General features: G+C 32.9%; 1 protein-coding gene across 2 annotated transcripts in view; it reads left to right on the top strand.

Moving 5' to 3' along the window:
* Window positions 1–22270, top strand: part of LOC119642908 (uncharacterized protein DDB_G0283357) — a 123243-nt gene that overhangs the window by 12962 nt on the left and 88011 nt on the right. For both annotated transcript variants that reach the window (XM_038042210.1, XM_038042209.1), the window contains exon 2: window positions 18419–18843. In XM_038042210.1, the coding sequence (XP_037898138.1) occupies window positions 18815–18843 (29 nt within the window). In that variant the 5' untranslated portion in view covers window positions 18419–18814. The remainder of the gene's footprint in view (window positions 1–18418; window positions 18844–22270) is intronic.

The following is a 22270-nucleotide window of genomic DNA, read 5'->3' as shown; positions in this document are numbered from 1 at the left end:
GCTAACATACCAAATTTCAAATACCGTTAAAAATAGTTTCCATAAGCAAAATTTGAATTTGTTTAGTTTGCTTGAAAGGTAGTTTTATATTGATTCATGAAATGCCCACAAAAATATTTTCTTTTTTCTAATATGGACGGATTAGGCTTTCAAACCAACTATATCTCAATTGTAATTATTTAACATGAGCTCTGTTAAGTCGTTAACAAAGGTATGTTAACAGAAATGGTAGGTGTCTTTACTAGTTAAATTCGAATTTACCTTCACACCCTTATGATCAAATAACGAAAACAATCGCATAACGGGCAAGCGAGAAAATTATGTTCGGCTATGGCCAGTTTTTTATATCCCACCACTTGTGGTGCAAGGTATACTGAGTTAGTGCGGCCGTATTTAACACGCGAATAATCGAAATTGGTCTAAATCTGACTTCACATCTGTCCGCCTGTCTATCTATCCGTCTCATATCTGCCCATGTAAATTTGTGTTCCAACAGCAGCCCGCAATTTTTGGGATAATTTGATGAAATTCGGTGCAGTGACATGTTTTAACCCAAGGACGAACACTATTGGAAATAGTTCGGATCGAGTCCCTTTTGTGACCACCCTATATAACGCCTTATTCTTGGTCGTTATTAGGAAAAAATTTCTATTTTGAAAATTTCTCAGCAAAAATGGCTAAGTAGTAGTATTTGGGCATTGTAAATTAGTATATAAGCTTTGGATTGTTTAGAGCAATTTTTAAACCCCCTCATATAATGAATGTTGAAGTTCATACGATAAAAAAGTATAATTTTCAATGCTTCATGAGGAAAATTACATCATAATATTAATTTAACATAAAAAAATTAAATGTACAAAATTTGAACCTTCTTGGCCTATTTTTTGGATCCTGCCCTATTAAGGATTTTCACGAAAATTGGTCCTTTGTAGAGCGAAAAGTCAAAGTTTTGCTATGTAGTGATGAAAATTGACTCATAGTATTATAATCATTTCATACAAAAATGAACTCTACAAAATTTGGACGCCTATATTTGGATTTTGCTTTATGTAAGAATTAATACGACTATATGGAAACGAGATATAATTTTTGTGTTCTAGATCAAAAATAAAAGTTGTGTTAAACAATGTGGTGTAGGGTATTTAATGATCGACTTTGCCCAACTATAATGTTCTTACTTGTTTACATCTAAAAGAAGATACTCAAAAGAAATGAATACTAAAAGATATGAACGAAGAAAGAAATGAACGCACAGACCGCTGCAGCCACGAGCGGATAGCTACGATTACATAGAATTAGACTTTGCTACTAACCAAGAAAATATAATATTTATGTACTTCATAAAATTGCTAAAACTTTCTTCGGAATGAACAATGACCAGTGACAAAACGAATACATAGCCAATTTGTGACTATAGATATAAAACGAAAAAATCGATGTTTTTAATAAATTTCCATTAAAAAAGTTGTACAAAAATATTTTGTGCAAAAAAATTCTTAACAGCAGACAGATATTGTTAATTATCAGCTTGGCAACTCTGTTGCGCGGTATAGTCGTCTATATTTTGTTTCGGCAATTAATATTTTAATTTCTTGTTGAATTTCGTGGCTATTTTGGCTTATAGTGTGTAAATTTGTAATATACCGTGAGAAGAAAGCGAGTGAATTTAAAGTAAAAGAAGTAATTTCTCTTTACGCTTTGATTCATTGGATTTTTGCAAACAAAAATTGAGCTCTGACATAAGTCTCTCTTTTTTTTTTTGTTTTTATCTCTTTTCTTTAATTTGTGTTTGTAGTTTTGTTTTGCTTTTGCTCTCTTGAAACAGTGTCAACGTAACGGAGAAGTTTTGCCCAAATTAGTCGATAAATGTTGTGTGGTGGATCCTTTTGCAATTTGCTCTGTCTGTTCTCTATAATCCACTTCTGTCTCTTTGACTGGCCACGGATTGTTTATATACACTTTGTCTCGCGAAAACGGGCCCAGAATCTGAAAGATTCGTTTCGTATAGGCTTTGTGATCGCTTTGGTCAAGCAAAATGTGCTGGTATTAATAGCCGTGCTGCTGATGCATTCGTTGACTCCTCGAAAGGCTTACAATGGTCATGTTCTGACTGTAGGAAGCAGGACATAGACTTCTACAAATTGGTCACGGACACCAAAAATGGTTTCCCTGAATTGAGTAAAAATCTCGGCTCCTTTTGGAAAAAGTTTCATATCATTAAGACTAGGTTTGATGAGTGTCGTTTTATTGAGCACTACTCTTCTTCCAAAGCTAGTAAAATCACAACTCGTAGCGTAGCGTGTGGTACGTCACCTCTAATTTCTCCTAAGTACGATTCAGAACGTCAGCGTTTCTGATATGGCTGAGACGGTCTGTAACAAAAAAGTTACAAATAAGCCGGTAAGTCTTTCTGGTTTAAGCCATGCTCAAGTAGCAAGAGTTTAAGCTAAGCCTCCTAGTGGCGTCATCATAAAGAGCAATATAAATCATCCTCTCCGCCTGGCTGTTCGAGTGTGAAGTCTGGGCAAGTCGCACAAGCTGCTCCTTTGGTAACCCCACCTATTCTCCTCAACTTAAAACACCCCAGTCGTAAACCCAACTGCTCCTAGTAGTAATGACATTTGCTTGACGGCAGTTCCTCCCAGAAAAGCAATGTTTGCGTAAACACTGGCACCCGATACATCTGTGGATAACATGAAAAGTTATCTGGCGGCGAAAGTCCTATCAGTCAATCTAAAGCGGGTTAGTATTTTTAAATTGGTTCCATCTCAATCTAGAGCGGTTGCTTCTTTTAAAATTCTTGTTCCGACTGAAAACATTGATATGTTGTTAGATAAACCACTGGATGCTTTATTAAGGAATTTGTCCCCCGTGATTGACCCAGTAATACTAAACCAGTAGTCCTGTCGCCTTCAAAAAACTAAATGTTTCTTTAGACTCACTATCTCTCATATTTCGAAATGTTAGGGGCCTAAATTCAAAAATTCGTTCTACCTTTCTAAATTCAGTGGGCACGGAGTTCTCCTGTTTGGCCTTCACTGAAACTTGATTAAAATCTGAAGTACATTCGTCTGGACTTTTCCACAATTCTTTCTAGGTTTTCAGAAATGATCGATCGAATTGCATTGGTGGTGATGTATTAATTGCCATATCTTCGTCATTTCCGTCCAAATCAATTGAATTTCCTAATACTCCTGACGTTGAATCTATCGCCATTCACGTGAGAATGCCTAATAAACAGCTATTTACAATCTGCTCCTGTATTCTCCCAAATTCTGATATCTCCATGTTTAAGAAACAGGCCGCCCTCATTTGTGAAGTGGCCAAGCAGTCGAAACCCACCGATTTGGTCGTTGCGTTGGGTGACCTCAATTTGCCTCAAGTCACTTGGTGTAACAGTAATAATTCTGACTGTATGTACGTCTGATAGAGCTGTTGTGTTCTTTAACGAATTATTTGATCACAATTTAGTTGAATACAACCGTACGCCTAATTGTAATGATAGACTGCTTGGTCTCTGCTTTGTCAATTTCCCTGAGATAGTTTACCTGAGGATCCTTATCATCCATCAATGTGCATATCCTTTCATCACAAGAATAATGGTTCGTTGAGCTGCCTTAATGTGCCAAATCGAACTTTTTTAAATAAATATTATGATTTTCATAAAATAAATATTGTATTGCTAGAACATCGTCTTTCACATATAAGGCTTGATTTCTCAACCGGAAGTATTGAAAGCGTATTGTCATCGTTCTACAACACATTAAATCTAGCTATTGCTGCATCTGCTCCGATCAACCAGTGCCTAACTCGAAGCAGGTGTCCCCCCTGGTTTAATAAGACAATTAAATATTACAAGAATAGAATAAATACGCTATTCCAAAAATATTCGAAAAGTGGCTCTGCGCTCGACTATTTCGCTTATTCGGTGGCGAGGCATAGATTTAACTCACTCAACCATCATTATTACTGCAGATACCTTCAGTTCATTAAATCCTCTCTGTTTGCTAATCCTAAATTCTTCTTTAAATTTGTTAACTCTAAAAGAAAAATTTCCACATATCCCTCTCATGTTTCTTTTAATGGCTCTGATTCCTCGGATGATTTTGAAATCTCAAATCTGTTTGCTGAGTATTTCCGACGAAACTTTTCGATTGCTAATTTCGATTTATCAGCAAACTACCCATATCCTATAACTAACCCTGTGTCAATTCCTAACTTGGTAATTGGAAGATGACGTTTTTAAAGGGTTGAGTTCTCTAAAATATTGTTGTGCGCCTGGACCATCAAGTGTACTTAAATCTTGCGCTGTCGAGTTACGTGGTGTGATCTCAAAGATTTTTAACATGTCGTTGTATTTAGGTGTTTTCCCTTCATGTTGGAAGAGTAGTTTCGTTATTTCCATTCACAAAAGTGGAAGTAGACAACTTGTTGAGAACTACAGGGGCACAGCCAAGTTGAGTGTCTTGCTTAAACTGTTTGACCGAATTGTGATTCAGCATTTGGCATTGGCATTAATTCGTATATTTCTCCACACCAACATGGCTGTTGGAATGGGCGTTCTACGGTCACTAATCTGCTAGAGTTTACTTGTCACGTTTTCAAGCCTTTTTGTAGTGGCTCTTGCACAGATGTAATATACACTGATTTAAGCAAAGTGTTTGATTTGGTTAACCATAACTTACTTTTCTTTAAATTCCAAGCTTCTGGCTTCCCGTTCTATTTAGTGAAATGGATAAGCTCTTATCTGCACAATAGATCATTCAGGGTCCTGTTTAACTGAATTTCCAGTGATGTCTGGCGTACCTCAAGGCAGCCACTTAGCTACCATTTTATTTAGTTTATACATTAATGATCTCCCATCGGTGATTAATTTCAGTCAGATCTTAATCTACGCTGATGATGTGAAACTGTTTTCTTCCTTCTCCCTAGAATCGCAATCACATCACGTACAAAGTGACTTGAATAATTTGGTTGCATGGTCCTCTTTGAATCTTCTGAAACTAAATCTAAATAAATGTAAGAAGCATTCTCTCTCAAGAAGAAAGTCATTCATTACTCAGTATTTCATAGATTCGCATAGGTTGGAGGACGTCGATACGTTCACAGATTGGCTGTAGATTACGTTTTAACTTGCACATTGAGTTCTCATTAAGCAAATCTAGAACCGCGCTTGGTTTTATAAAGAGATGGTCCTAAGAGCTTGATGATACTTACATTACTATGTTGATTCAATTCAATTTGTTCAAAAGCAATTCTTGCTGTTTGCCCTTAGGAATTTGGGTTGGGATCCGATTGCCTCTCTTCCCCCCTATGAAAATAGGTTGCTTCTGTTGTCCTTACCGTCTCTCGAAAAACGTAGATTTGTTCTTGGCGTTTCCTTCGTAATCAAAGTGAATAAATGGTACTATTGATTCGACTGCATTACTTGGTGAAATAAGCTTTAATGTCCCTAACCGCTTTTCTATGCACTTTATATTGGTTAACCTTAGTCAGTGTAAATATAATTATGAGCTGTTTAACCAGCTCAGAGTTGTTTGCAAGAAGAAATAATGTCTATCACTTGTTCTCATTATCTCATTAAAGCAACATTGCTTAATGCACGTAATTTACCTATGTCGTACTTAAACTAGCTCTTAACCTTAAAATGTCACGATGAGTCGAAAATGAATTATTATCGGTTGCGAAGTTTATGTATGTTTGCGATGACATAGAGGTTCAATCGCAATTTAGTCCTGTACCGGTTGTGGGTGTGGTTCTATACTAGTCGTGTACATGCTTTTTTCTTTTTTGTTTCCCCTTCTTATTTGTTTTATTGTACTTATACTAAGTTTTAATATTAATTAACTTAAGACTTACTTGAAGAGTCAATTGAACTCGATTGTCAAAATTCTTAGTTGAGTTTCTTGTATAAGTGGAATAAATAAATAAATAAATTAGTAATAGTAATTAAAATAGTAATTTTTATAATTTTTGCCCTCTCGAGACGAATAGAGTTTTTGTGTTTATGTATTTATTTAACTCTGTTTCTTACTACACCATGCAGGCAACGTTTAAAAGCACACTTGACCCCAGATAGCTATAATTTATTTTTATTATTTTTCAATTTGATGAATTATGTTCACAAATATTTCTTGTTTTTGTTGTGAAATTTCCTGAAGTATCTGAAAAGCTTGGAAAAAAAGATTGGGTTTCTTTAATAAATATTTCGTCTAAATAATAATAAATATAAATTTTGCTTCGTTTAACATAATACTCTCCTAAACTTTAAATTATCTCATAATGGCACAATTGAAATAATTTATTAAATAAAATTATAATTTCCTCTACGTCAGTTTCGCACAAGCGACGCACAAAAGTAGAACAACATTATCACAAACATCATCATTTAATTGAATTTTCACTATAAACCTACAGATAATAAACAGACAGAAGTTGGGCGGACAGACAATCAAAACCTTTTCAAAAGACTTCTAATGCTTGATGGTAATAATTCAGTTTCTTTCTTTCTTACTTTATATCTAAGTGTTGCTCAATTTATGTTTAGGCAAGAAAAAGAAAAGAAAAAGGAAAAAGAGTTGTAAGCATGATTTAGTCATTATATTAACGGTACCAGGAAGAAAGAACAGAAAAGGAAAAAGAAGCTCAGTCGAGAATATTTTTCTTTCAATTAATTTTTATTTTTACTTCTTTCTCTCTTTCTCTTCTTCAGTGCGAAATTTGCTGCTTCTTTATCAACCTAGGCGGCGAGTTCATGTGTGTATACGATTTTCTGCCAAATTATATACATATTCTAGCTTTGATATTTGATTTACAGATAACAAAATTTTAGATTCTTTTTTGTGGGTTTTCTTCCGCTGTGTGAATAATAAACCGGATTTTTCAGTCAACTTAGTTGGTCATTATATTCTTCTTCTTTCCTTTTATATGTCGATCGGTTTAGCCAACAGCAGATTTTATAATTTGTGTACTTTAATCAAAATGATCGCCATATTTTATATAGCATTTTTCTGCATTTTTAAATATTTAACAATAAGTCTATATAAAAAATATACAAAATCGTGTTTGGTTAGTTACATGGGAAAAAACTTATTACTTAAATACTTCCAATTTCTAATTTTCAAATTGTTCCTTAGGCTGATCTAGCTGAAGATCTAAGCTTATTACGCCTAAGTATTATTACGTCTTCGATTAACGATTTTAGACAATTAGTCATTTTAAAACGTACATAGTGCATGTTTTGTTTATAATGGTTTTTGTCCTTCGGTAGGTACGTTGGACATGATAAAGATTAAGTAGTAATTGAGGCAAGTGTATGTTAAAGGTTTTTTTTGTGTAAAGTAGGATTTAATTGCAGATCTTTTGAAAATTGTTGATTTCATAACGCAAAGTCACAATTTTTTCTATTTACCTCACGATTTTGACTAAACAGCGGGGTTAAATCACTTTTCTGCTGAAAATGTTACATGACGTTAAAAGTTCAAATTTTCTCCAAAACGTATTTGTGCCTGCAATCAGATTTCTCTCTCGAATGCCTTTTGAAATGCAAGTTAGAAAACCGTATTCGTGTTAGATTTCCTCAAATTATTATGTAAATTATAATAAACCATTTAAATAAACTTTCAAAAGCTCACGAAGAGCAACCGAGCTGTGTATCTGAAAAAAAAAATTGTCGGACTTTGACGAGTATAAGTGATAAAAGGCAGCCAATAAATTGACTGTTAAAATATCCAAAAAGTTAAATATTCACGTCCACCTCTGGGTATTATATCTGGAAGAACAAGTTCAGCGATTTATTCGTCAAGAGGTGATGAGCGCTGTCTGTTAAGAAGTTCGAACACAAAAATTATATTCTCTTTCTATATAAAGGCCAATTTTTGAAATGCGTATTTATGGGGAAGTGGGCCCAAAACGTAACCTAATGTGGTACCAGTGTAATCCCTACATAGGGCAGGACACAAAAACAGGTGTAGATTGTACAAATTGTGTAGAGTTAGTTTTTGTATGAAAATACTATAATATTATGGGTGAATTTCCATCATCACATATTATTTCTACAATCGCTCAATTTTAGTGAAAATCCTTATTAGGATAGGAAGCAAAAAATAGGCCGAAAAGATCTAAATTTGGTATATTTATTTTACACTAAATTACTATTATGATATAATTTTCTTCATGAACCATTGAAAATTATACATTTTCGTCGCGTGAACTTCAGTTTTCGTTATATGTTTCCAAACCAATTTACGACTTAACAGAATAGACCGTTATATGGGGAGTAGTCAAAAAGGTGGACCGATCCGATACATTTTTAAACTTTCGAGAGAACTGTTAAGAATATATATTCAAGTATCAAAAAGACGTTATTTTTGAAAAAATAGTAAAACGCCAACACCGGAATTTGAATTTAAAAAAAATTTGATCTTGGATTAATTTTAAACGACTTGAAAAAATTTTGCATTTTGTGTGATTGGCGTGTATTTGAATCGGAAACATAAATTTTCGTTCTGAAAACGATTTTCTCATGTTTATAAGTAATGTTTGAATGAACTTACTTTTTTAAAAACATTCTTAAAAACTCGAATGAATATATAATATATCATGCTGTTTACGCTACATTTGTTTTAACAAATCATGTTTCGATAAAAATTCGTTTCAAGAGTCAAGTGCACGTGCACTGCGATATATTTCGAAAATCATGTTTATGGTTCATTTGATCCATGCATTTTGTCATGCCTCGAATCACATCATTCCTTTCATCGTTTTTATTGTTGTTTTATACTCTACATACTAGTAGTTTGTGCGGGTATATGTAGCACGCAGAAGGCCTTGACAAAGACCTACCTTTTATTATACTGATCGACTTATAATTAGTTTCTTAATCAATCTAAGCTTATCTGGCCATCTGCCTCTCTTATTAACTTGTGCTCAATCTACAGGTCACAATTTTTGAACTTTGCAGGCGTATTTGTAATATGAGAACAGTCGGATACAAATCGAAGGAGCTCCGAAAGCTCGAAAAGCATGTTTCCGAGAAATTTGCTTTTAAAAAATCAATTTTCAACATTAAAGAAAGGTTTTTGGTACAATTTTTGATCTACAATGCTTGCATAGTAAACTTGAACAATGCTTTCTCTACGTTTGACATAAATGTATTTCAAGTTTTTACATTATTAATTGCTTTTTATGCTTGTCAAGTTCCCCAATGCATGCGTTCAAACTATCAATAATCAGTGTCGGCAACCACGCCCGAAAAATCACTTTCTTCGATCAATTGAAATATAGGTTTTGACAAACGGATTGCCAAAATTACTGTGCTCGTGCAAACCCATGTTAAAGAGAAGGAATGAAACAAAAAAAGAAGAAAAGAATATTGTTTAGTTACGGTGATGATTCATAGATATGCTTCAATTATGTTCAAGCCCACGCAAAATATAAAAATATTTAACATGTAACTAATTCTTCAAAATGAAAATTACAATTACATTTGGTTAGAGAATTAATTGATTAAACGTTTTCACTTTTTATAATGTAGAGTTTCTTATGTTTAAACATCACACACTATTAGTGCTAACGGAATAATACAGTAAGAGCATTGTCATCCGCTAGCAGCTGGTAAGAGAGAAAAATTGTTACCTGCCTTTAAGGAAGTACTCAGCAAAGTATATATATAAAAATTGAATTGATTAAGGTAATTTGCAGGGCAGTTAAGCTTAAAATTTTTCGTATGGATAAATTTAAAAATAATTTTCATCAAATATTAAATGAAGTTTAAATTTAAACAATTGGCGTAAGTTATGTCGTAAGGCCTTTCAGATTCGAGCATGATCATCGTCTTCGATTTTTGTTCTCGCCTATATTTAGTTTTTTTCTTGTTTTCTTTTTTTGTCAATCATTATTTTCATGTTTTCCGCACATTTTGCAATAACAACAACAGTTAAACACAAACCCATTAAATATACTTTAATAATTTCTGATGTTGTTGACAATATTCGCATGTTGCTGTACATCACCATCGTATACATGGCCTGCACGGGCACATAGAATGAATGCAAGAGACAAACATTTTATGCATTATATTTCTATATATTTATTGTTGTTTTTGCCGCCAGCTAGTTCTGAAATGCATGTTTGCAATTTTTTTTTTTTTTCATTTATTTTGTTCTGTGTGTCTTCACAATTCTTATAACAGATGTATGCATGAATATACATATGCGTTTAAATATCTATATATAAGTTTATGTATTTGTGTGCGATTTTATGTACTTGAGTTTCTCATATGCATACACTTGCGTATAACTAAGCCATGTATCGTTAAACTATGCTCAGTCAGAACGCAGTGCAACAGAACATAGCTTGTTTTATTATTATGAAATTCTGTGTAAAAAATAAAAAAAATTAAAAACTTTCCTGTGTTTCCCTCTGTCTATCTGCCTCCATATCTATCTCGTTATAACTGTTGAATTATTAGTGAATAATAATCTGCGTGTAACTGCAATGCGTTCTTTTTTTCACATTTATTTTTTCTCATTTTTTTTATATGAATTTTTTTATATTAATGCTTTAACATTATTCATTTATTATTGTGTTTGCTTGTGTATAACACACATATTATAATTTCCTGTACGCGTGGCAAATAAGGAAAAAAATTGCATAAAATTCCACGCACATTTCTACATGCAAACATGCATGTAAGTGCAAATGTATATAAATGTGTATAAATATTAATGGATGCGTTGCCATCGCATTCAGTTTAGTAACAATTTGAATTGTTTTGATAGTTTAGAGGATTTTCAGTTCTTGATTATTTTTATTTCATTTATTTTGTTTATTTTGTTATGCCGCTGTGATGTTGTTTATTATTGCAATTTCAATTGTTACTGATGGTTAGTTGTTTTTAGTAGTTAAAATCATATTTTACAGCGATAACATATAAATAAAAATAAATTTGAAAAATAAAGTCAAATTAAAATTGATTATGTTTGACCATTATATTGTTTTGATAGACTCTTTCGTTGTAATGGCTAACGAAGGGAGATTATAGTAAGTTTGCTTAGCGTACGCAGGAGTGACATTTAATAACTTCTTGATGGGCGTAAATAGTGGGGTCGATTTAGTTAGTCCATGTATGTTACCTCAAAATGTTACTCAAAGCAACAAAATTTCCTTTTCATTGCTAGCAGTTTGAAATCACCATATTAAGTCGATCACACAGTCGAGAATACAAGTCACAGTGTAATAAAGGATGCAGTTGATCACTTCTTTCCGGCCGTCACTGTGCTCCACAAACCGGGAATATCCCATAAGTTATTGGTCAAATTAAAAAATCCAAAAAGAAAATATTTGAAAAATTCAGCAGCACGCCCACATCACCGTTGTGCTGTTTGCGCGAGTTTGTAGTATTCATGGTAAACATTCTCCCGTTAGCGAAAAGGAAGATATCGCCTATAAATTTGCAAAAGAATTTGGAGTTGACCTAAACTTTTCAAAGGGCACGCCTACAACACCCACATGGCTATACGGCAAGAAATTTTATTTTGAAAATAGAAAAAATCAGCTGCGCCAACTCTATATTATAGAGCATGAAAATTTTGTTCTTTTGTCTTTTTTAGGATAACGATGATGGGTATAAAAGACTCGGTACCGACCGAATTTAATTTTTTTAGTTGCTATTTCTTTCTTCTCTTTTATCGGGTTTGATTAATACATTTTTCTATCAAAGAAGATAATATACATTATGATGATATCGCGTTCCCTGCCATGCAAACTTTATAAGTAAAGGGAAAATAAAATTTGACTTCCATTATTGTTCAATAATAAAAAGATCTTTCAGTTCTTTCCCATTTAAATGCGAACGATCAATGGCAGAAGCTCGACTTAACGATTTGTAGAAGTGTCTATTGTTGACGCGGACTAATATGTAATGTGCATACAATTAACGATAAAATACTAAAAGTTTCCATCTGTTTCAAAGCTCTTTTGCAAAGCTCCTTAGTTAATTTCAACATATTTGAAAATTATTCATCTATTATTTGAAAATTTTATTTGTAAAGGTGACTGCGAAACACACATCTTTGCTGAATTTCAACTTTCTGAATCAATTTTTGCAAATTTTGACAATAGTAACAATTTATATAGTATTGGTAGACATAACTGTTGGTTTCTAGATTTGCAAACAAAAAGATAAGGTCAGTGTATCCAAGTTTTGTGAAGGTTAATATAAAAATGAATTTAGAAATTTTTCTAAACAGAGAATCCCCCGACTGACAACCTTAAAAATTTTAAATAAATTATTCTCATTGCGAACAATTTAAAAACTTATTAAATGGAATCAACCTCCTCCTCAAATAAAGAGAGATTTTGAGACTTAAAAGCGAAACAGACATCTACTTAACAATTTCCGAGATTTCAAACGTAATACAAATTACAGTAATTTGTAAGACAACAAAAAACAAAAAAAAAAAAACGAAGTAATCTATACAAATTACTAGAGAAACCGTAGTAAAAATAACAAAACCAACAGCGTAAGAAACTTGCATCGTTTATCACGCTCTCTCTCGCTCTTTCTATTATTTAAGAAAAGAGCAAACAAAAGAACGAAATAAAAAACAACATAAAAAACTTGCTCAACTTGTTTGAGCTTAAATGCGAGTGCGAGTAAGCGACAGACGCAAACATTGTAACTGAAATGACTGACTAACCGAGATTAACAAACAACTGAACCACCGGTTAACTAACTACCTAACTTTTTGATCTGAAGTGAATTAAATGGAAAATAGCGGAAACCGCCGGTATATAGAAACATATTTGTTATTTATGTAAACAAGACTAGAGGTAGAAAATTCGCCAAAAAAAAATATTTCATGGTCTCGGTAACAACAACTAGCTACCAAGCAACATCAGTTTAAGCGACAATGTACACAAATGTATGTACACTGTAATAAATATGTGTACATGAACGTATATATAAAATAAAAAGGCAGACAAAACTGTAAGTACGCGGGCTTGTCGAAATGCAAAAATCGAGACCGAATATGTCCGGTGGCGAACAAAGAATCATTATGAAGAATGCAGGTAGTTGTGTGCCCTGCGCAGCATACCGAAATAAGGATTGGCAGGATTCCCCAAAAATATGCTCCCAATAGATATGATACTTTGCTTTATTTTTTACCGGCGTTTTCTTTCAGATGTCTGTGTGAACGCTCGTAATTTAGATAACAAAGCTTGGCACACTGTGAAAGTAAAATGATCCTTCAGGATCACAACAGATGTTAAGGATCTAAGAATCGAGAAATGTAAACGTCAATAGAATCATTTACGACCTTTACGACCCGTCCAAAAAACGTCCACAATAAAAAAAAAATAGATAAAGCAGCGGCTTGCAACAATGTTAATTCAAATATTTCCTAAGGCGAACCACAAAATTTTCTCCAACGGTTGACTGAATATCTCATGTTCAGTTAAGTGTTTTGCATTTGGTTGGGAGGTGGTACACACTGAATAATCTTTCTTGCTTATTTTGTTGTTGTTCTGGGGGTTATTGTGTAAGAGATTAAAAAAAGAAAAACCAAATTGAAGATGGATTCTGATGAAGGATCTAAACATTAAGCTACAGCCAACATGTGTGGTTTTTAACGCACATAAGAACGAATGGTATTTCTTGGCTACTTAGTACAGTAATAAATAAAACGAAATATGATGATTCCCCCTGGTAGCAATAAAGCGTTCTAGTTGTGTGCGAAAATATATTTTTTAAAATTCTATGTGTCCTCATAAAATTAAATAAAATGTAATTACATAGCCGTTAATTATTTGTGTGCACTTAATTTTTAGAAAATTTAAGGAACATTTACTTGTGTTTACGTGCATTATACACATTTATTCGTCATTAACATTTATAAATGAAATAATAGCATCGAATGTCGGATTCGAATAAACTAACAGGCCAATTAGATTATAAAATTTCATTTATCTAAATTCGAAAATCATTTTTTTTTCGCAGTTCTTTTGCAAAATTTCGTCATTATACTTCACGCAACTTGCGCTGCAGGGTTCAAGTTTAAGTTTGGCAGAAGAGCATGAGATAGAACCATCTTTTATTATGACTCTGAACCGATTTAATTTTGTCTTCCCATCTGTTTGTCTATTAATTTTTGTTTTTAGCAACCTACAAGTCGCAACTTCTTTTCTTTTGATAAAATTTTGCGCAGTGACCTCTTTTGTCCCAAAAGTGCTATTGAAAATTGACTGGAACGAATAATTTCTACGAGAACTAGCCTAGTTGAAAACGATTTTCAAATAGGCCCACGAAACAACTCGTGCAATTTTCCTTTATTTTTTGTTCGAAGTTCTTCTAGTGCCTCTAAAATTCCATAAGTTAATTTAACTATTATTCATTAATAAAAGGTTAGCTGTTTTTGGTCGAAAATTAAATCTTTTCCTTCAAATACGTTCCAATGCCATAAAAATCAAAATATTTTATTTGTAAAATCGTTTTTGTATTTGACAACCCTACTGAATTTGAGATTACCGGATTTTTTTTCTTTGCTTTTAGATCAAAACTTTGCCGTCCGTTTGTCTATTCATTAATCCCACTACCCAACTATATAGTAGTAATATGTCGCCTACAAATTTGCAGGAAGGTTTGAAAAACGCTCAAAGAACGAGCCTACAATGCCTTTCTAAGTAATTAAAAATGAGTACTCGTTCGCTTTTCTCGTTGTCGATAAACGACAGCAGGTATGCGACATAAGTTTCCACAAATTTATTCTGCAAAAATAGAACAAATAGCCAAAATTATAGCAAAATAGAAAAATATTGCCATGTGCACCCGAAATTATAGAACATGCAAATTTTATATTTTCTTTTATAGGATAGCGGTGATGGTAAGGTAAAAAACAATCTTTTGCAACCGAATATAATTTTCTTACTTGTTTTCAAAAAATTCGTTACTTTTCCATATTTAATGCGATGAAAGGTTCTACTGAATCGTAGTAGATAATGAAAGTTAGCTATGCAATATCAGAAATGAAAGAAATCGTGGTGTAAACCCGAATATGTTTGAAATCGCAAAATCCGTTCAGAAAATTTTAGTAGTACTAAGCCGAAACGTGTTGCTTTCCTTGCTGTCCTCACTAAGCATTCCTCTTTCTGATTCTGATATAGTGTATCTTCTTGATGCGGTGGCTTATTGTTTACTCGAGCATTCTATGCTTATGACGACAATATTATGTAGACATCTTCTAAAGACCAGTTTTCCTTTCTGTCTATTCTCTTAGAAAGATGACAAAAGTGTAAAAGTTAAATTTCTTTTTCTTCTGTTATCTCGAAATGGGCGTGTTTATAATAAAAGAGAAGTCGTTTGTTTTCTTATATCTGTGAATAAATTGGGAATGTAATAGTTCATCATGTGCAACAATTGGAAAATCTGTCACACTATTCAGCCATGATTAGATACACATTGAGAATAGTTGCTATTAACGTCCTTCAAGCAATTCAAACGAGCCAGATGGTTTCGATGATTTGATTTTGAAGAACAATTCATTGATTTTTTGAACCACTTGGATCAATGCCTCAGATCTTAGCTATTTTGTTCTGTTATTTTGCATTCATTTTGCATGGTCTCGTAGGCCTTTTGGTATTTAGGTACGTGTTGTTCTATCTGCAGATTTCAATTTTCTGTTAACGAAACACATAAAAATATTATTCTCAAATTTTTCTAAAACAAAGCGAGTCAAAAAGGTGTATTCGTCTTGGATCGAATCTTCACTTTTGTGAATTGTTTAAGTTAAATATTTAAGTATCAACAATGATGCGTATACGCATCTTGACAATGATGCGTATGCGTTTTTAGAATGACATTTATTGAATGTTTGTATGTTTTAATGTTTTTCGTTTTTCTATTGACTGGTTTATTTCAATTTTGGTTTTGTACATGTAAAAGAAAAACTATTGCAGTAGAATATAAAAAGAGAATGCGGTTTGCACGTCTGTCAGTTGAGAGTCTCGAGCAGATCAGAAATATAGGGACTTTTTGGTATGCCCGATCAAAATTTTGAGGTACGGCAAGGATAATTATAAGTCTATGATGTCAGGTATAAAAGTAAACTCGCACCTTTTTTTTTATGAAAAAAAAAGTTTAGTAAAAAAACGCTGCAAATATTTCATTCAATGTATCGTCTATCGCTAATAACGGATTTTATCCATCTTTCTAACAAAAAATGAAATGAAATACTGAAAGGGCATCCGATCTTTTGAAACTATTCGCAAAAGGATCATTTGTTGGCAGCGCAGCTCGGATAGGAGAACAAGTCATCGAATGAATGAATATTCATCAGCATTAGGAGTGTACATTTAAGATAGTCGGGATTCACTGGTGCTATTGTTTCCTGGGCAGATCTTGGAATATAATGCTAAGATTCGTGTGTTTCTTTCGCAATTAAAATTGTCTTCTATGGCATTCAAACAAACGCTGTTATTTGCATGCACTATATTTTGGCAGAAAAATGTGTCTACGCCCTCCCGTGTTGTAAGTAGAGCAGAGCATAAAACCATTTTTTATCCCGTGCACGTGTGAAACAGTAATGGTCGGAAAGAAGTCGGGCAGGAGAATGAAAAGTAGGGAGTAACCACAGCTTAGTGGGCACTATAAAAATACCCAAATACGTAACCAAACATTCTAAAAAAATCGAAGGTAATACAAAAATGTAAAAATCGTTAGAGAAACTACACCAAATTGAATGGTTGATGTATAACTAATTTTTAAAGTTAACCAAAAAATCAAGTGATAGCAGAGGCAATTGAGTAAATTAAAATATTCGTTCATATCAAAAATATATTTTTGAAGCCCTTGAAAAGAGCGCTAATAAAAACAAGTAACAACTCTTTCAAAAAAGATATTACACGGAAAGTGGTCTGCCTCGAACCACTTTCAAAAGCGTTCATCCATATGCCAAAAAATATTATTGCAAAAATTTTATCAAAATGTTTCTAAAATTTGCGGCCTATAGGATGAGCACAATACGGACAGATAAGCTGAAATCGATTCAGAAAGTGATTCTGAAGCATTCGGTATAATTAAAAGTGAATCTATCTCATGTCCTTCTGAGTGTTGCGTACGTCCGCGCAAGCTTAATGTACTCTTGCACCACAAAGGGAGGAAGGTATTAAAAATATTTTTTCATATCTCTACATATACCATATCAAACACTCATAAAACGGTTTCAGCTTATTTATTCGAAATAGACGTAATCCGTCACATGCGCAGAAATTTAAGCTTTACTTTCAAGCAACTACATATTTTTCATACGGTTCATACATTTCTCATGTCGTCCTTTTTTTTAATTTCCATACCAGCTGATCCACTACCAATACCTTTTACTTGCTGTCTAATATGAGCACTAAATTAAAAAAAAAATAGTTTTAAAAGAACATTCTCCTCGTACGCTTTGACAGAAGCCTACCGGCAGCAGCAATAGGCAAACACTTGTCTATTTCTCATCATTACAATTCAACACATTTCTACTTTGATGTCCTTAAGTGTTTCGTTTTAGTAAACTTCGTTTTAATATTCACTACAGGAAGGTCGAAGTATTCTAGATTCATCATTGCGTTCGTAGCAATGCGGTAGTTTCCTTAATAGTATATTCGAAGCTCAAGAAGAGTATCACTACTTAGACGATGTAGCCATGGGTCTTTACCCGCTGGCTTGGTTTTTTTTAGGGATACTTCCAAAACCAAAAAGAAAAGAAACTGTTTGCTTGCCATACATGCATAGCTTTGCCTGATTTCTATAGAGTTTTCATAAATGCCTTCCACGTAAGCTAAAAGATTATAAAGGTTTTAGAAGAAGAATAAATAAAAGTTTTAGAACTTTTCAATATTTACTAAAAAGGCGATTCATTTGAAATTTGTCACGATCGACTAACTGACCTGCCCATAATTAATAAAAAAAGGAATTACAACAGTAGTCCGTTTTTGCACTGTAGGCGATAGATAGCTATGCTTCGTTTTTAGGTGAATACAACTCTTTTGACTGCTATGTTTTTTCCTCTTTTTTTTTTCTTTTTATTTTTCCAATTTTATGAATGCAAAAATTTCCATATGTTGGATATATCTGAAATGTTGAGATAAAAGATGAGAGATGTCGGCATATTTTTTTTGCTTTAAACCTATGTTAAGTGTTTCTTGTAACTTGAGCTCTTAAGAGTTGTTGAGTAAATAATCAACAACATCATCATCATATGCAATAGTAGTGATAATGTTAAGGGAAAAGAAAACAAAATCTTTTTAGATTTTTTCTCCTGTTTTCCTGTTTAAAATATATTACTATATATATGTATACATATTCTTTACTTTACAAAAGAATTTTTATTAAATTTTTTTCTTCCATGTTTTATTCTATTTTTTATCTTTACAGATTAACGGGTTTTGTTTGTATTCTGTACTTGTAAAGCAAAAAAGTTTACGTGTTTGCCTGTACATCTGAGTGTATGGAAAGGCAATGAAGTCTACGGAAAGATAAGAAAATATGTGTTTTTATGTTCTTTCTCGCTCGTAACAAAAAGCAACCGCATCAAATGTTTTCTCTGTTCTGCGCTGTGGTAAAAATTTAATGAGCAAAAATTTTTTGTTTGTTTCATAACAAGTCCAAAAAATAAAAATAAAAGAAAAAGTGAAAAAGAAATAAATAAAATTAAAAGGAAAGTAAACGGCAACAGCAAATATAACATAACAGTAATAAAAACGACAACAAACTCAAGCAATTATAAGGGCACATCTAACGCTGCTGGTGACAGATGAGCCCCAACAACACATGTCAATTGCTGCAGCCGAAAATGCAGGGTAAGTTACTTTAATCAAGTTTTAAAAAATAAAGGAAACAATTTTTAGAAACAGTTTTTTATATAATGCTTTCAACACACGTACCTCGGAAAATCTCCCCGTTGCAGTTTGTAAACCATACTTTTTTTTTCTGTTCTTTGTTGGTAGGGGCTTTTTTTACTTGTAAAATCGAAGTAACGTTTTGGCTTTAAAATTTCAGGAAAAATTGACTTGAATGAAATGTTTCTAACTGTTTATGAGCTTTGCTTGCTCCGCATACCAGCGATCCCAACCATATTTTTCATTAAAAAGAGCGGTTCCTTATGTTTCAGGCAAAAAAGGCCTTTAAGTTGGGGTAGTTTATGAATTACAAAAAGGCGGTCGTGCTCCCATCCCCAATTGTTATTTCTTTGCTGTTGTCTGGCAACAGCTTGTTTCATCCAGTAGAATTAGAGACTACCTAAAAGAGAATTTTTACGATCATTTTATGATCGTACAATTAAATTTGTTATAAGGCAGATTTCGTTTCGCACAATCTAAAGAAAAATCATTTTATACATGATTTCATTTCAAAAATGATAATAAGATAATAAGAGTGATAAGAATGATTAAAGAAAAATTGGGAAGATATATCTATTAAATATAAGCGTTTTTATTATGCATAAGTAAAACGAGAATTGGATGCTCTATATGTTAACGTTTCGTGCTTTTCCTACCTTCAATTTAATGAAACAGGTAACCAAGCAGACAACCTGCAAAGAACTCTAACAAATTTTATAGAGAACATGTCTTCAAGATATCCCAAAGTATTTTTAGATCGATCAGTTCCTTGCGATGGCAAATAGAAATACTTTATTTCGCATGAGAAAATATTTTTTAATATTCCACCACGATTGCAATCCTTTTTAAAGAAAATTTAAATTGTTCGAAGAGCATAGCTTCGAACCACTCAAATTATTTAAAAAACTGAAGACAATCTTGAAGAAAAAGAAGGTTACGTTCCCCGTCCTTCTCTACTTATTGGTAAATAAACAGCTTTGTTGGTTATGAATAAAGTTTGAATGTGTTTTGAACAGTTCCGTGCTTTCATTATTATTCGGGCCGAACTGTAAAAACTATCTTTGAATATGAGATGAGAGTGTAATTCAAAGTTTTAGTTTTCTATTTTCAATTTTGCAATTTTAAGAGTAAAGAGAGAAAATATATTATATCCAATGATGAGAACTTCAAGGCAAACTTCAAAATAAGAAATTTATTCTTGTTTCTCTTTAATTAAAGGAAATATAAGTTAGGGATGTATCCTACACCGTCCAAGATGAAGAATGTTAAAAAACTAGTAAATTGAAACGCAAAAAAATTACTTTTAAAAAATGCCTCATATCAATTCAGAATGACAATCTGAATGGAACTAAGCCTCTAAGCCTCTCTGTTCGGCTGTCCGCCTGATGTCTGCCCATGTAAATTTGTGTTCAAGTTACAGGTCGCAATTATTGAAATATTTAATTGAAATTCGGTTCCGTGCTTTCGTCCAAGGACGAATGGTGATTCAACGAAAAAATTAACTTTACCAAATTTGGACCATCTCGCCGTTTTTTTTGGATTCTGTCCTATGCAAGGATTCAATTTATAATACATTAATTTGAGTTTTGGGCCGGCTCCCGTCAAATACGCACATGAAAAATATGCTTTTACATAGCAACAAGATACAATTTTTGTTATAATCAGAATATTATTCTTGTGTAACTTATTGTAAATTACTTCTTATGACCATTAAAGGTTTCTATATTCTGCCAGAACTTGTATTTGGTAGGACGTTCAAAAATAAGTTCCACATTCATTAAATGTAGCAAAACACTACTCTTCGCCGATTTTTTATCACACATGTTTTGTGTATAGTAACTTTTGTAATATAAAGCACGATACACGGTAAGTCCACGAAACCGTTCCCATACTTCCCATTTTCGTCAAGCTTCGAAATGGGATCATAAAATATTAGTGTGGTAAATTTAATGAATACAGCTATATATGGACGACATAAAATAGATTTGGTACCATAAAGTAAAGCGTAAAAAATGGGTCTGCCTTAAGTTTTTCTCGCATATCACAACTGTTGCAACGTGTAATGATATGACAAAAGTACACGTACGTAAGAGAACTACACGTGGTTTATTTTTTTTTAAAGAGAGAGATTTCTGATCGTAAAGTTACAATAACTTTTCTCAGTCTCCATGTTTCTCGTGACCCATATTCCAGGAGTAGGAATTGTTGATAGTTGCTGTTGCTTTTTGGTCATGTATTTCACCTCTCCCTTGCGTATTGTCACGCACAAAATAGGACAAAAAGCACAAAAAGGAAAAGAGTAGACATACAGAAAGCATGCTATGTTCTTTGGGCGAGAAAATTGGTCTGCCGTTATAAAAGAAATTCATATTCGCTTCGAGCTAAATCTTTAAATAATTGTTTTTGTTTGATATCATATTAATATACATATATATATGTAATGACGTATATATAAGAGATTCCGTCATAGCCTCATGCAAATTTCTTTCTTGTTTACCTTTCGAACCTGGCTTTGCCAGTGTCACAAAATTTTGAATTCTTATGCGCTATGAGTTGTAAATTACGATGCTTTGACTAATAAGGAAGCGTTTGTGAGCAGATTATGTGAATGGCTAAAGTTGTTATTAGAAATGTATTTCAAGCTTTAATTTTCTAGGAAGGAAGACAGAAACGATTAAATTGCACCAGTGTTTCAAGCTAATCAGGAATATGCATATCTTATGGAGTCTTCGATACCTGTTTCTGGGTGCGCAAAAAACGAAAGAACCCATCTGGTATATTCATACTTATCTCCCGATGATGCACATAAACGATAAGCATGTCATTTTAAAAAAAAATGAGAATTATACCAAAGGCTATAAATTAGCGGCGACAACTTTTGTTTGAATAAATGAAATTTTTTGTAATATCAATTGTTTGAGATGGAAATGAATAATAATTTAAATGCACTCAATACGAAATGACATAAGTGGGACATTTGTACTACCCATCGAATTTTATCGTTTTGTATGTAAGAGTCGCAAATGGGTAATTAAAAAACTCTAAAAATAATCAATTTGGGCATATCCGTCTGCTTTTTACTACTAGATTTAGTGTAACTAAAATTGAAGAGAAAAGTTGAAAGTCTGAATCAGATAAGCATAACATAAATTCAACAATTTTGAAAACTGTGTTACACGTTTTAATGTAATTTTGCTGCAAACCTTATGACCTATACGCAGATATTGATCTAAATTCAGATAAATGCCTGTTCGATTGTGGCTATCGTTGGCCCTTAACGGATAGGTAGGTATGTAATCGCTTGTATATCCAATTTATATGATTATGGATATGCAAGATTCGGATCATGAGGAAAATAAACCTTTTGTTGTTTTTAATAAAGAAATAA

Source organism: Glossina fuscipes, unplaced genomic scaffold (genome assembly GCF_014805625.2).
Source record: "Glossina fuscipes isolate IAEA_lab_2018 unplaced genomic scaffold, Yale_Gfus_2 287, whole genome shotgun sequence".
NCBI lineage: Eukaryota > Metazoa > Arthropoda > Insecta > Diptera > Glossinidae > Glossina > Glossina fuscipes.
This window is presented reverse-complemented; position numbering and strand designations above follow the sequence as displayed.